The 16,230-nt window shown below is 35.8% G+C and overlaps 3 protein-coding genes across 3 annotated transcripts; 1 reads left to right on the forward strand and 2 right to left on the reverse strand.

Annotated features, from left to right (window-relative positions):
- On the forward strand, positions 2,391 to 5,487 carry LOC109707309 (receptor-like protein 12). The gene has a single exon (XM_020228478.1). The coding sequence runs from the start codon at positions 2,486 to 2,488 to the stop codon at positions 5,483 to 5,485; it is 3,000 nt and encodes a 999-aa protein (XP_020084067.1). The 5' UTR covers positions 2,391 to 2,485; the 3' UTR covers positions 5,486 to 5,487.
- On the reverse strand, positions 9,631 to 13,606 carry LOC109707310 (bifunctional epoxide hydrolase 2-like). The gene is made up of 5 exons (XM_020228480.1): positions 13,448 to 13,606; positions 12,057 to 12,274; positions 11,220 to 11,381; positions 10,908 to 11,143; positions 9,631 to 10,004 (listed from the first exon to the last, which is right to left on the reverse strand). The coding sequence occupies exons 1-5, from the start codon at positions 13,515 to 13,517 to the stop codon at positions 9,749 to 9,751; spliced, it is 942 nt and encodes a 313-aa protein (XP_020084069.1). The 5' UTR covers positions 13,518 to 13,606; the 3' UTR covers positions 9,631 to 9,748.
- On the reverse strand, positions 15,350 to 16,213 carry LOC109707807 (spidroin-1-like). Its single transcript, XM_020229336.1, has one exon. The coding sequence runs from the start codon at positions 16,211 to 16,213 to the stop codon at positions 15,350 to 15,352; it is 864 nt and encodes a 287-aa protein (XP_020084925.1).

Consider the following 16,230-nt stretch of genomic DNA (forward strand, 5'->3'; position numbering starts at 1 on the left):
AAAATCTTGGAAATCACTGGTCTTTATCTTAGCATACAAGCATTCACTAACATCTTGGAAATTGATGTTATTGTCTTGTTGGCATTTAAAATTTTATTAGCTTAGTAAAATACACAGAGTTTTAAATATCACGTTTCACCATCTTGGTAACGTAAGGTATCGTTTGATTTGAGAATAAATTTTTTTTATTTTTATTCTTGNTTCCACCAAAAGGGTGGAACAACAATTCCCCCTCTTAACGAGTTATTCTAAAATAACCCGTTAAGAGGGGATTAAATAAGCTCATTCTTTTTTCTAGTGTTTGTGCTAAATTCTTTTTCCGAATGAAAGAAGCGGGGTAGCGTGCTATTCTTTTCTCAAAAATAATAATAATAATAATAATTATGTTGAATGATGGGCACTTTTGTGTTTTGCTTTTGTTTTGTTTTTGTTTTTTTGTTTTTTTTGTATTTTTATGTTTTGCAGAATCATCCGTAGAACATGATTGTATTTCTCTTAAATTGTAGTTCTCTAAAGTCAAGCATAAATCAAGTGTTAGTCAAGTCATCTTTAAAGTTAAGTCAAGTCATCTTTAAAGTATTTTCTGCGAAGAAAAGTCATCTTGGAAATCACTGGTCTTTATCTTAGCATACAAGCATTCACTAACATCTTGGAAATTGATGTTATTGTCTTGTTGGCATTTAAAATTTTATTAGCTTAGTAAAATACACAGAGTTTTAAATATCACGTTTCACCATCTTGGTAACGTAAGGTATGGTTTGAGAATAAATTTTTTTTACTTTTATTCTTGGGATAGGTACAACTTCAGAACTAAGCAGGAATAATGTCAATTTTACGTTTGGATAAAAAATGGGTTATTTTCGATAATAAAAAAAATAGTGTTTGGATAGTTAGATAGGAATAATAGGAATAAAAGTGATTATTGTAGTTAAATAATAATATTTTTTATTATTAATTAACATCAAAATATTAAGTAAATGATATTTNACTGAGGCCTAGTTGCCTCACTGTTTATGCTAAATTTTTTTCGGAATGAAAGAAGAAAGAAGCGGGATAGCGTGCTATCCATTGCTCAAAAAAAAAAAAATCTTAGAAATCAATAAAGATATTAATCATAGCATACAAGCATTCACTAATAAATAATTATTAATTTAGTTAATATTTTATTATTAAATTAGTTAATTATTAATTTAGCTAATTAGTTAATAAAATGATATATATAATATATTAAAAAATTGGTAGAGGTATAAAGAGAAAAAATTGTTATTCCACCAAAAGGGTGGAACAACAATTCCCCCTCTTAACGAGTTATTCTAAAATAACCCGTTAAGAGGGGATTAAATAAGCTCATTCTTTTTTCTAGTGTTTGTGCTAAATTCTTTTTCCGAATGAAAGAAGCGGGGTAGCGTGCTATTCTTTTCTCAAAAATAATAATAATAATAATAATTATGTTGAATGATGGGCACTTTTGTGTTTTGCTTTTGTTTTGTTTTTGTTTTTTTGTTTTTTTTGTATTTTTATGTTTTGCAGAATCATCCGTAGAACATGATTGTATTTTCTCTTAAATTGTAGTTCTCTAAAATATTCAAATTTAAACTCAAAGTCAAGTATAAATTAGGTGGTAGTCAAGTCATCTTTAAAGTTAGTCAAGTCATCTTTAAAGTATTTTAAAAGTCATCTTGGAAATTAATGGGCCTTGTCTTAGCATACAAGCATTCACCAAAATCTTGGAAATTGATGTTATTGTCTTGTTGGTGTTTAAAATTTTATTAGCTAAGTAAAATACAGAGAGTTTTAAATACCACGTTTCACCATCTTGATAACGTAAGAGATTAGGAGACCACTATAAATTTTCAATAATATTTGATTCATGAAATTAATATGAGCGTGGAATCTTGACTTCATTATTAAATCATGAAATAAATGCGGGATCTTGGCTATTTCTTATTTCTCTTAAACTGCAGTTCTCTAAATTCAAATTTAAACTCTACGTACCGTTTGGTTCGGGTATAAACAAGAACTTACTATTACAGAAATAGGTACAAGTATGGGGATAAGAAAAAAAATATTTGGATGAAAATTGAATTGTTATCGGAGATAAGAAAAATAGCGTTTGGATAGATAATATGGAATAAGAAAAATATTAGATAATTTTATATAAAAAATGAATGTGTTGGTGGGAATAGTTATAACTGATTATTATAGGTAACCGTGAATTACTGTTCTCGAATAAAAAATTAATGTTTAGGTATAAAAGAGAGGATAAGGTCTATTCCTATTTCTATTCCCTATAACTAAACACTGCCTAAGACAAGTGATGTGAAGTCATCTTGAAAGCTATTTCTGCGAAGAAAAGTCGTCCTGGAAATTAATGACCTCATCTTTACCTGCGAGCTTTCACTAACTATATATTTACATACATACATTGGTACACAAGCCGGCACAAAAGAAAAACAATATATAGATAACAAAAATCTGAGAATTAATGGATAATTACAAAGCAATGATAAGAGCTTTGCTGCTCTTCCTCTCGTTCGCATATGCAATGGCGCCATGCAAATCTTCTAATATTAGTTGCCCAGATGCCGAGAGAGAAGCACTTCTGAGGTTTGTCGGAGGTTTCAATCGAACTGCAGCTGGCTTCTCTTCTTGGGAAGGAAAAAATTGCTGCAAATGGGAAGGCGTGGAGTGCGACGGCCGAACTGGACATGTCGTTCATTTAGATCTTCAAGGGAGGGCGTTTGCCAGTAGCAAATTCGATCCTTCTTTGCTCCGTCTTAAGCAGCTGAGCTACTTGGATCTCAGCAGCAATGACTTTGGGTACATCCCGATTCCGTCGTGGATCGGTTCTTTCAAAGAGTTAAACTATCTTAACCTGTCTCGATCGAATTTTTCCGGGACGGTACCCGAACGGCTCGGAAATCTATCGAGACTCCAAACCCTCGATCTTTCTCGTAATTTCCTTACATTGAGTAACGCTAATTGGCTTTCTCAACTCACCTCTATAATTCATATTGATATGAGCTATCTTTTGATTTACGATGCATCAAATTGGCTACAAGCATTGAACATGCTTCCATTAGTGCAAGAAATTCATGCGTTTGCCAGCTGCTTCTTCGGTAAGTTTCCACAATCCCTCCCGCATGTCAATTTTACGTCTCTTTCCCTTTTGGATCTTTCTTTCACACTACGGTTGGATATTTCTAATAACAGCGAAGTAACTTCTAGCTTACCCGACTGGTTGTTTGGAATTACTTCCCTTCAATATCTATATCTCACTTCGAGTGGATTTACTGGGCTCATTCCATCTGCAATTGGAAATATGACTTCCCTAAAGGTGCTCGAACTAGGCGATGTTCACCTCAATGCTGGGATACCTTCTAGTTTGAGCAATCTCTGCAACCTTCGCACGCTAGATTTATCATTTTCCACAATTAATTCCCAGTTAGATGCACTCGAAGAGTCTTTTTCTGGATGTCTCAAAAATAGTTTGCAAGACTTATACTTAGCTTGCACTTCTATAAGTGGCAACATACCGGATTGGATAGGTGACCTGAACAATCTAAATATTCTTGATCTTTCACTTAACTCACTTTCCGGTCCAATCCCCACTTCTCTTTGTAAATTATCCACTTTACAGGTGTTAGATTTTACTGACAATGGGCTAAATGGCAATTTTCTAGAATGTCTCGTAAACCTTGGTGATGTAACAGCTTTGAAACTTGGTGCCAACTCCCTTACTGGAGTTATTTCAGAATATCATTTTTCTAATCTTACAAAGTTAGAGATTATCGACCTGCATTCCAACTCCTTGGTTTTAAATCTGAGCTACAATTGGGTTTCTCCTTTCCAACTCAGTCATTTGGACATCTATGGCTGTAAATTAGGGCCCAAATTCCCCTCATGGCTTCAGATGCAGAAGCCTCTAACCTACCTCGATCTATCTTCTACGGGCATTTCAGATTCAGTGCCAAATTGGTTTTGGAACTCAATGACCAATCTTTCAACTGTTTATCTCGCTAATAATGAGGTATATGGTGTGATACCCAACTCAATAAAATTCAGTGATGATACAGATTTATTTATTGATTTAAGTTCCAACTACTTTGAGGGACCAGTGCCCTATTTTCCATCAAACACGGCACAACTGGATTTGTCAAACAATTCATTTATGGGCCCTATTCCTGATGAATTTTTCCAGCTAATGCCTAATTTAAATGTGCTTTCGTTGTCAATGAATAAAATAAATGGCAGGATCCCCGTGTCTATTTGTAATTCACAATTGATTACCAGATCAATCGCAAACAGTAATTTATCAGGAGTGCTCCCAAACTGTCAAAATAATACCCAATTGCTAGTTTTGGATCTTTCAAATAATAATCTTTCCGGTGGAATACCCAAATGGCTTTGTGAATCCCCTTGGCTTCGATACTTGCACCAAAGGAAAAGCAGTTTATCTGGAGAGCTTCCCTCATCCTTAAAGACCTGCAAGCATGTAGATATTCTTGATCTTGGTGGTAACATGTTTACAGGAGGTTTACCAATCTGGCTTGGAGAGCTCTCGTCTCTCAAGATTCTTAGCTTGAAATCGAACAAATTTGTCGGCCAAATTCCAACAGAACTCTCTAATCTTACTGCTCTCCGAATCTTAGACCTCTCAAACAATAATCTTTCAGGGCCGATACCAATAAGCTTCGGCAACTTCATGTCCATGAGGACCCCTCTTACAAACAGTGGATTCATCCTAAACTTCACATTTGGTAATTATGATGAGAATATGATATTGGACATTAAAGGAAGAGAAGATCAATATGGTAGCGATCTTCTTTCTCAAATTTCGATCTTGGATCTCTCTAGGAATAGCTTGTCAGGACGCATACCCGATGAACTAACAAATCTTCTTGGATTGATGGTATTCGACTTGTCGAGTAATGATCTAACAGGACAAATGCCTTTCAAGATCGGCGATCTAACGCAACTATTATATCTTGACTTGTCGAGAAACAAGTTATCAGGAGCACTTCCTTCTAGCTTGTCCAACTTAAGCTTCTTGGAAATCTGGAACATATCGTACAACAACTTCTCAGGAAGAATTCCGACCGGAAAGCAAATGGACACATTCGTGGACCCTAAAATATATGTTGGAAACCAATATCTTTGCGGATTCCAAATAAATGTGAGTTGCACAGGCAATGAAGGCGAAGCCACAGGCCCGACAATTGGCCAGTCAAGTCAAACTCCAACTAATGTTTCAGAAAATGCAGATGAAAATCGAAAAGAGATCTTACTCCTTTGCCTTATTACAATAGGAGGATTTACAGTTGGGTTTTGGGCTATTACTGGAGTTCTATTGGTAGATAAAAGATTTAGGATTTGGTGGTTCCGATATGTAGACGGCTTGTATGACAGTCTCTATGTAACCTCTAGAGTATGGCTTGCTAGACTTAAGAAAAATATGTCAAAAATAAATACAATTGATGGCTGAAATATAATGATCTGTAAATTAATCAACTTTGATAAATAAAAGCAGAATTCTCTTTTCTATATGCTGCCAAAAATTTCTCACTTGTACCAATTAGGAAGGACTACTCTTGGTATAGTTTTTTTTATTCTTATTTTGTTTAAAATTTTCTTCTTTTTTTTTTTATGAAAGTGTAATAAAGCATTGAAAGAAAATTAATTCGATACCAAGGCATCACGTAGCTAGTGAACGGAGCAAAAATATTGAGCTCTTGCAATTACTCGAAGTTTTGGAATTGTGAGATGCATGATATTCCAAGGTACTCGAAGGGCCTGTTTATTTACTTATTAATTGATTGTCAAGTTGAGATTGATTTTTACTGATACTGAAGTTAAAATGAATAATATTTTTTCTACTACCGACTCTTGATAAAATTCAATGAGAAATGATTCGGTACTTTATTTTATAAAAAATAAAAAATATCTTAACCATTGATCAATGGAGGTAAAGATGTAATTTTAACATATAGCAGGTAAAAGGGTTACTTCGTTATTTTTGTAATTAAACAATGAAATATTTAAATAAATTTTTCATTGATATCCTAAACTTAGGGATTAAGTTTTTACTAATTTTAGAAATTGATTGATATCCCAAATTTAGGCATTAATTTAGCCATTTATTTTAGGAATTTTAGCGTTTCTCTAATTTAGGCATTAATTTAAATTATAGAAATTTTAGAAATAGTACTATTTCTAAATACATTGAATTTAAATATTAAATATTTAATATTAAACATTTAAATTTTACAAATGTCAATTTAAGTTAGAGAAATTTTGTATTACTATTTTAAAAAATTTAATGTTGGCAAATATTTAAATTCAACATATTTAATATATTTAAGAAACTTTTAAATTTCTCTAGTTTAAACATTAATTTTGTATCACTTATTTTAAAAAAATTGAATGTAGGTAAAAAATATATGTATAAATTCAATGTATTTAATATGTTAAAAAAATTTAGAATTGATCTACTTTAGACATTAATTTTGTATCACTATTTAAAAATTTTGTAATGATAAATTCAAATTATTTAATATGTTTAACAAAATTTTGAATTCCTCTTGTTTAGACATTAATTTTGTATTACTAATTTAAAAAAATTGCATAGGGGTNTATCATCATTATTTTAATGATTTAATGAGTACATAATTTTCTGTTTTTATAGGAAGAAACTCCATGGACCACTAGCCATGAAGAGGGTTTCATTGGACGATAACATCCAATATTAAAAATTTTTTTAATTTAGACTCGGCAACTTCACCTCACTTACTTGCTATTGCTTTTTATTATTCATCTCATCACGAAAATATGGCCAATAAAAAGTTATGGCAAGTAAGTGAGGATAAGTTGCCGGATTTAAATAAATAACTATTCAAATTTAACGTGATATGATAAATCTAAATAATCTCCAAAAGGGACGTGTATGCAAATAACCCTTGTATATTTTCTCTTTGTTTTTTTTTTTCTCTCTCTGTTTCCTTACAAATTCAATTTGTAAGGAACTAAAATTAAAAAACTTTAATAAATCAAATTAATTAGACTGATCAAATTGATAAAATATACAAGGGTTATTTGCATACACGTCCCTGCGAACATAGTGAATTGCAGATATATCTCTGCAAAACAAAAATTCCATAAATTGTTCCTGCAAAAGTCCTAAGTTATACATATATATCCCTGCCATTAAGGTCTGTTAGAAATTTTTCGTTAACCACGGTTAAAATACTTAACCATGATTAATTATAATGTGAATTGACAAATTTACCCTTCTTCCTCTTTCTCCTCTTCATCTTCTCTTTTCTTTGTCGCCGGCAAGGGAGGAGATGCGGCCGCGGCGGCGACGGCGGCGGCGAACCCTCTCCCTCTTCCTTTTCCCTTTTCCTCTCCCTTTTCCGCTTCCCCCTTCTTCTTCCTTTCCCTCTTCCTCTTCCCTCTTCTTCGTCGCCGGCGAGGGAGAAGATGATGCGGCGGCGGCGGCGAACCCTCTCCCTCTTCCTCTTCCTCTCCCTCTTCCTCTTCCCTCTTCTTCTTCCTCTCCTTCTTTCTCTTCCCTCTTCTTCGTCGCCGGCGAACCCGACCGCGCGCCGCCGCCGCTGTCTGCTCCGACAGCCCGAAGAGGAAGAGAAAGAGAAGGGAAGAGGGATACTTTTGGAGGGATATATTTGTGAGGGTAAAAAGGTCATTTCACGAATCCACTGTTAAAAAATAAACAGTTCACTAACGGATGTTAACCAGAGGAACATATCTGCATAACTTAGGACTTTTGCAGGAACAACTTATGAAATTTTCGTTTTGCAGGAATATATCTGCAATTCACTATGTTTGCAGGGACGTGTATGCAAATAACCCAATATACAAATAGCTTAGATTTGTTCAATATAAATTTATATAATTTATCTACATTTCTAATTTTGTTTACTCTAGTAAAATTCTATAGTGGAGATTTATTATAAGCTTAAAATTTAAAATATACAGTCTAAATTTATTTATAAGTTTAAATTGCACTATACTATTTAGATTTCTTTTGTTTTTGAGATATAGGTAGCATACTACCCGCTTCGTTTATTTCATTTAGAAATAAACTTAGCTGAAATTCAACTAGGATTCGAACTTGGGACCTCGGGTACCAACCACCAAGCCCGTTGCCAATTTGCGTTAGGGACGGTTGGTTATACTATTTAGATTTATTGGAGGTTTTTGTATACTTTTTAGGCTCNTCTAAACATCAATTTTTTTTTTCAACTTCTATTTTAATTACAATACATGATCTTATTATTTTAAAAAATCAATTTTACTATTAAAATTTGAATAATTTTGCACATTACAATTCTATTTAAGAATAAATTTGAGTTATACTCTTATTTCTAATCAATTATCCACATTAAATTTTTAAACAGTGATAAAGAATTAATATCTAAATTAGAAAAATTTAAATTTTTTTAATATATAAATATGTTGAATTTAAATATTTGCCCCACATTCAATTTTTTAAAATTAGTAATACAAAATTAATTTTGAACAAGATGAATTCATAATTTTGTTTAACATATTAAATATGTTAAATTTAAATATTTACAACATTACAATTTTTTTAAATAGTGCTACAAAATTAATGTCTAAAGTAGAACAATTCTAAATTTTTTTAACATATTAAATACATTTAATTTATAATTTTTTACTTGCATTCAAATTATTTAAATAAGTGATACAAAATTAATGTCTAAACTATAGGAATTTAAAAGTTTCTTAAACATATTAAATATGTTGAATTAAAATATTTACCAACATTACAAATTTTTTAAATAGTAATACGAAATTCCTCTAACTTACAATTAAAATTTTAAGTTTATATATTTAATATTTAATATTTAAATTAATGTATTTAGAAATAGAACTATTTCTAAAATTCCTATAATTTAAATTAATGCCTAAATTTGAGAAACACTTAAATTTCTAAAATAAATGCCTAAATTAATACCTATATTAATGCCTAAATTTGGGTAATCAATCAATCAATTCCCCAAATTAGTGCAAATTAATGCGTAAATTTAGGATATCAATTAAAACATTCTTTAAATGTTATATAGTTTAATTACAAAAATAATCTAGAATAAAGTAACTCTTTTACTTACTAAATGTTAAAATTATATTCTTACCCTCTATTGATCAACGATTAAGATCATTTTTATTTTTTATAAAATAAAGTACCGAATCATTTCTCTAATAACTATAGAAGCACTATTCAAGAAAAAAAAATCTAAAAAGAAAAGCAAATATAGGCGTCGAAACAAAGAGTCTAATGTTTCCCAATAGTTAGTGGAGAAAAGGAAATGATTATTTTATTGTTTAGTGCCAGTTTTCAATTTTCTTTTTTTTTCCCAACTATTTAGCAACTTGGTTTAACTCCAATTTGTCTACTTGCAGCTCTATACTGATCAAACCAAATTATTGGTTTCAAACTGTTGCATGAGTAACAATCTTCTCTTGCAACTCTCTTCAGTTTCAGGTGTTCAAAAAGAGAAGTTAAATCAACGAAATAATCAAATTTAACTTGAAATCACAATTGTATTTAGACCTTACATTTGTTAAGGTACTTGCGAAATCCTAAAATTCTTCTTTGAGGCCAATCAGATTCAAATTCATAGGGTGGTAAGTATCAATTTCATGCTCAAAAAGTTCTTTCAGATACAAGAAACTTTATTCAGGAGTACTGATATATATTATAGTTCTAAACAGACTGAGAATGGCTTTTCAGAAAGCCGACGATGAGCTCGTTCACCTGGTCGGGGAATTGCTCCGGAACAAAGTGAGATCCTTCGGGGATATACGTGATCTCTAGATCAGGAACGAATTGCTTCACCGCCCCGCTCCTGACGTAGTTCTCCATTTCCGGAAACTTCAAGCAGTAATCCTTTTCGCCCATGATCAACAGCGCAGGGACTTCCACTTTCGGATCAGCTACAAGTTGTATTCTGCTCAAGGCCCTACGAATTGCAAACCGTTCTCTGTTACTTCCAAAGACTTGTAAGAGTTTGTTGTAGGGTTAAATGTGCAGGTGTCGTGAATTGCGGGTTTTTAGCGTTAGAGTAGGTCAGTTCCTGCTTTGATAAATCGCGATTTGATCCTCTTTTCACTTTATATCCTCTTGTAACGACCCAGCCCACTAGCAATAATAACTCGTTGGGCCTTATATCCTCTTGTAACGACTCAGCACACTAGCAATAATAACTCGTTGGGCCCAACCACCGGTCCAAAATGCTTAAACCCAGTTATTATTACTAGTGTCTAAGTCTCTTATATATCCAATCACATCCTCCTTTCTATCCTATATAGGATTATTGGGGTGTGACAGACTTCCCCCGTTAAGGACCTGACGTTCTCGTCAGTCCAATCACACACACAGCTCAAGATCACCAGGCGATGTGAGACTCGTCTCGCTAGCATCTTGTCATACAGACTCCGGCATAGCCTATCACTTTGTATTTCAGACCCTGACTCAGTCGAGACTCGTTACACATAGCCTATCACTTTATCTTTCAGACCCTGGCTCAGTCGAGACTCGCCACACATTTTCGGCTGGTGATTGGCTCTGATACCAAATGTAACGATCCAGCCCACTAACAATAATAACTCGTTGGGCCTAACCACCGGCCCAAAATACTTAAGCCTCTTATTATTACTAGTGTCTAAGTCTCTTATATATCCAATCACATTTCCATTTCTATCTGATATGGGATTATTGGGGTCTAACATCTCTTTTCACTAAATTACTCAATAAAGTATGGATAAAAGAATTTTGTTTGTTTGCAATTTACAGATATAGAATACATCCTAATTTGTTTTAAGTTCAGTTCCTATCTGTGGCATGAGCTGTTGCAGCAGCTCACCTGTAAGGCATTTGGAGAGGATACTTGAACCCGGATTTTTCATACAGAGCAGCATAAGCATCAAGATCCTCCTCAGAAAACCACGCAGGCAACGGCGTGGACTCATCCGCGAGGTCGAGAATTTCCTGTCCTTCTTCCGCGATCGGAATTTCGCTCCGAGAGAACAAAATGTAAATCGTGCGCACGACCCTTTTCACGTCGAACCGGCCAAAGTCGGCCTCAGCTCTCCCCGGCTCCTATAATAAGTTTTATGACATGAGAGTTTGACAGTAACTAGAGACATGATTTGTGGAATTAAAGGGATTTACGTACTCGCCACCGCTTTATGTAGAATCCTTCGGGAAGTGAAGCGAAGTTGAAGCCGGTCGGAGTAAAAGGTATGCCCGAAGTTACAACTCCTAACACACGGTCAGGGTGATAAAGAGCAAAGTGATACGCCGGCAATGCTCCGAAATCCTTTCCTATCATGAAAGCCTTCCACAAAGTAACAAGAAAAATTGCTCAGCTGGAAAATTTAGTCTCCAAAATTTACGCTGCATTTCAATTTTGTTGTTAGAGTTTCAGTCGTAACAATCTAGCAATTGAAATTTGATTCTGATTTCAATTTTGGATCCGGAGACTCCACCTGACCAATTTTATTATATCTTCAGATTTTGGTTTTAACAAATCGAAGAATCAGAAGATATTGGTCAGGCACCCTTTTTTTTTTTTAAACCGAAAACAGCAACAATTTTAGCTTTTCTATGATAAATAAACTCTGACAATTGAAGCTATATGTATTAACATTCAATTCAAAGTAAATCAAAACTTTTTTTAATTATACAATCCTGAAAATTCTGTTCACACAGTATGGAATTTGCAAAAAAAATATGGAAAACCTACATACTCAGCTCTATCTCTTCTACCATCTGCATGTTAAAGTTTAAGATTCCGTTTTGTATTCAATATGAGACTACTGTTATTCTTAACACTATATATGACCAAATAGAAAACAAACTGTTTATAAAAATACAAAGATCATAAGTTCTAGAAATAATAATTAAGATTAACTACTTTGAATTATTAGTTTGGACCCAATAAATTATTAGCACTAGCGGACTGAATCGCCACAGAATGTACAATAAAAATTAGTACCGAAGGATTTGGTACCTTTGGGACCGCGAGTGCATCTAGAATGGCGAGGAGATCGGCGACAAGGTCCTCCCAGGAAGCGTTCTCCAGCTCCGGGGGCTGTTCCGACAGGCCGTAGCCGCGGAAATCAGGGGCGATGGCTCGGAATCCGGCATCGGCAACAGCGATCATCTGGTGCCGCCACGTGTACCATATCTCCGGAAACCCATGGAGGAACACCACCGTACCCAACTCCCCTGCAACGCAGTACTCCATTCACAAACAATCAAATCATTCATGCATGTAATAATTGAAACGAGAGAAAAAACTGTATGGATTGAGATAACTGCAATCCAATAATATGGTAAAAATATATAAAATTTATTTGAACTATGGATTATTTGAATTTAGCTACTCAGTCGTTTAAAACTTTAATTTAGTAAAATTGTACTTTTGCTTTAAAATTTAAATACCTCGTTTATTTTTACTGTTGTAGTTAGTATATTTCATACAATTCTCATAATTATAAGTTCACTAAAATAAATAATTAACTTAAATTTTAGAGTTAAAGAACTGTTGGTTGACTAACTCAAATCAAATAATTTAAAAAATTAGATAGTAAAATCAAAATTTTAAATAATTAGATACCAAAATCGAGAGCTAGGCTCCTATTCTTTCGAAAGTACGGAGGCCTCCGTATTTATAAGTTGTTTTCAATGAGGGACATCCGATTCGATGATCGGCTCCATAAGGTATGGTCTACGCTATTGGAACTGNTATTTTTTTTTTAATTTCATTTGCCTAGTGAACGAGTAGTGTAAAAATGAATGGCCGAAAATAAAAATTTCATTAAAAACAGCGATAAAAGATTCAAATTTTAAACTAGAAGTATTGATTTTACTATTGATGTTAAATAGAATTTTCTAATAAAGTTTCATATAATTTAGACGGTTCTACACCGTTGAATTTAAAAACATACCATATCAACCGTTAAAATAGCCATTTTGGAGAGCTTTTGATCATATAATAAATGATATAAAAAAATTATGAAATTTGATTTCTAAATAGTTCCAATAGCATCGATTATGCCTAAGAGAACCGATCGTCAAACCAGATGTCTCATTATCGAAAATAACTTACAAATACGGAAATCTTCGTCCTTTCGAAAGCACAAGAGGAGACATACTCCCAAAATCGACATGGTTTATAGTTAATATAAGTTCCAAACATTTTTACCAACTAAGAATTTCCCCTCTTTTATCAACGACCATAATGCTGAGGAGATCTACTGTCTAACTGCAATTATTTCAAACTTTTCTAATTATCAAAAGATTCAGGATCATCTTAATGATCGATTGTAGAACTAATAGCTCTAGCATTAAAAAAAAAAAAAAAAAACCAAAAAAGTGGATTAAGAATTATATACTAACCTTTTCCGATTTGGGCGATGTGGAGGCGAAGGCCCCTAATGTCTAAATAGATGTGCTCTATTTTTTCCATATTTTTTTGATCTCTTCTAATTAAGCTCTATTTCTAATTTCTGTGTTTGATGGCTTTTCTCCTCTTTGTGGTTTTGAGTGGAGAAATATATAGAAAAGATGTTTTGGAGTGTGGGAGAGAAGAAGAAGAAGACAAGTTCCATGAATTATGCACCAGAACACCCTTACTTGTAAAATATTTTGAAATAGACTTTTATATTTTTATCTTTTTTATTTATGTTATTTTTAAATTTTTATTTATTAACCATTAGTTGTCAGTAAAATTATTCCTTTAGCTAAAAAATAATTAAAACTATCAGATTTAATTGAATCACCAATAATAAAATATTCTAATTTAATCGACTGAAATATAATCTGAGTGAAAGTAGATTCAACTAAGAGGATATTACTTACACCCCAAAAAAAGTATAAATCTTACACTCGATTTCTAGAGTTTAAAATTCTTTTAAATTTATTGTATTTAAAAATAATAATTTTGGCAAATTAAGAATCCAATATTGACCCTTGGATAAGTAGAGATGAAAATAAATCTGGATTGATAGAACTTCTGTCCTGATCCACCAAAAAGTTAGAGCGAGTGATGTAGAACCCTTTTTTTATGGTTCATCCGTTTCATAAAATATTTGTCATTAACTCGCTCTAATTTCGACTCGTTCAAAATAGAACGGTAAGTTGAACACAAAATAAAATAGAATTAAATCTATTATGAATTCATCTTTCTCGTCTCGCTAAGAAAATGGAGTGGAAGATGGGAGACTCATCCCACTTCGAATCTGGTCTATTTGCATCTCTATTGATGAGTATAAAATTTACACTCTTTTTAAATGTATTACTCTCTAAATTTTACCCCTTTTTTACTGTCTTTAAAATTTATTTTTTGTGCTAGTAGGTTATTAGCCTACAAGTTTTTTTAATTTTTATAATATTCTATTAACAGTTCTGATTTTATATTAAAAATATTGAATATTCCAAAAGAAATAGTACATATCGCGTGCAAAGTCTATACAGCCATAGACGCATAGAAAGATATTGAAAACAATGATTAGATTAGACTTGCCACAATGGACATGCACTGGAAAAGAAATATTAGGGATCAAAGTGAAAAAATTAGAAAAGATTAGGAGCAAATTGTGTAATTAAATTCTAAACTTTAATAAAATCTGGCTAGTAAAAGAAGGGTTGGGAATTGGAATACAAAATAGTTGGGGGACCAACAGAGCAAATAATCCTAATAAATTATTGAATTGAAAAATGTGGTCAGCAATCTTGTCGTGGAATCTTGGAGGCGTGTGTGAGCTTGATGCCATCACATGCGGTGGCCAACAAAAAAAATACGAACCTTCTAGAATGAGACGAGATGTCATTAATACCCCTCACTAGTTCCGTTACTTTTCCCCGTTGCAGAGGACATATCGGTAAAATCATTCGCGCATCATCCTTTTCTCAACGCCTGAGGTTTGTCCGTTTGCGTTTGAGTCGGAGAGACGATGGCTTTTGCAAGAGGTAGCCCCCCTCCTCAAACCCGCCTCCAAAGGCGCGACTCCGCGCCTCCGCACCCATACGACCTGGCCGGGCCGCTTCCCTCTCCCGCGGGCAACGCCAACTCTGCAGGCGCCCCCCCGCCCGCTCGCTGCGACCCCATCTCTGCAGCGCCCGCCCCCTCCCCGCCGCACGACCCCTTCTCTGCAAAGCCCTCTGTGTGACACCATCTCTATCCAAGACCCACGAGTCCCCGCCGCTCCAAAACCCCCGACCAGCAAAGACCATCGTCTGGCACAGAGCTCCTCCCTCCCATCCGCGGCAGAAGGCGACGACCGATTCTGGCAGAGCACGCTACGGAGGCGCTGACTCCGCACACCACGCTTCGCAGCTGGGCGTACCCGCTACCGCATCTCTACAGCACCCCGCCGCGCGACCCATCTTTGACAGCGCCCGCCCCCCCACCGGGGGTCTCCGCACCGCGCGCGCGCAAATTAGTCCGTGGCGGACCCACCGGACCTGCGGCGCGCCATTGTGCCCCTTCCTTGCCGTCGCCCCACTGCAGCGCCACCCACTCCCCCCTCCCAGCGCGCGACTATCCTGTGCTCGCCCCCCGCCCGCCGCACCCCAGCGCGACACCATTCTCTGCAGCGGCCCGCCCCGGCCCGCCCCCCCGCCCCGCCCGCCCATGGACCCATTTCTGCCAGCCCCCCACCCACCGACACACCCGCGCACCATTGCGATCATCTCTGGAGAGCCCCCCCCCCTTTTCCCCCCCCTGCGAACCCATCCGCAGAGACCACGGCCAACCCCCTTCCCCCGGCGCGACCCATCTCTGCAGAGACAAACCCCAACATCCCGCGCAAACCCATTCTCTGCAGCGACCCCCCGCGCATGACCCATCTCTTGGCAAAGCGGCCCCCTCCCCCGCCGCGCGGGACCCCACTCCCGTGGCGACCCATCTGTGCCGCGCCCTGCCCCCAACTGCAAGCCCCCACCACGTACCAACGCGAAATAGTACCCCCCTTCCCCCGCGCGCAGCGCTAAACCACACCCACGCAGCTGAACCTTATTGTAACCCCCCGCGCCCGCCCACGCCCCTTCTCTGTCGCCCTCCTCCTCCCCCCTGCCCCCCTCTGCAGCCAACACAACCCCCGACTCTCTGCAGGCCCCCTCCCCCCCCCAATCTCTACACAGCCAACACAAACCGCGCCACATCTCTGTCAGCTCCCCCG

Source organism: Ananas comosus, linkage group 3 (assembly GCF_001540865.1).
Source record: "Ananas comosus cultivar F153 linkage group 3, ASM154086v1, whole genome shotgun sequence".
Classification (NCBI taxonomy): Eukaryota; Viridiplantae; Streptophyta; class Magnoliopsida; order Poales; family Bromeliaceae; genus Ananas; species Ananas comosus.

Bases quoted from the DNA above. Each gene is read 5' to 3' on its own strand.
- LOC109707309 (XM_020228478.1), top strand. From the start codon at position 2,486: ATGGATAATTACAAAGCAATGATAAGAGCTTTGCTGCTCTTCCTCTCG.
- LOC109707310 (XM_020228480.1), bottom strand. From the start codon at position 13,517: ATGGAAAAAATAGAGCACATCTATTTAGACATTAGGGGCCTTCGCCTC. The intron at 12,275-13,447 runs GTTAGTATATAA...ACTGCGTTGCAG, and splicing joins CATCGCCCAAATCGGAAAAG to GGGAGTTGGGTACGGTGGTG. The intron at 11,144-11,219 runs GTACGTAAATCC...AACTTATTATAG, and splicing joins TCTACATAAAGCGGTGGCGA to GAGCCGGGGAGAGCTGAGGC.
- LOC109707807 (XM_020229336.1), bottom strand. From the start codon at position 16,213: ATGTGGCGCGGTTTGTGTTGGCTGTGTAGAGATTGGGGGGGGGAGGGG.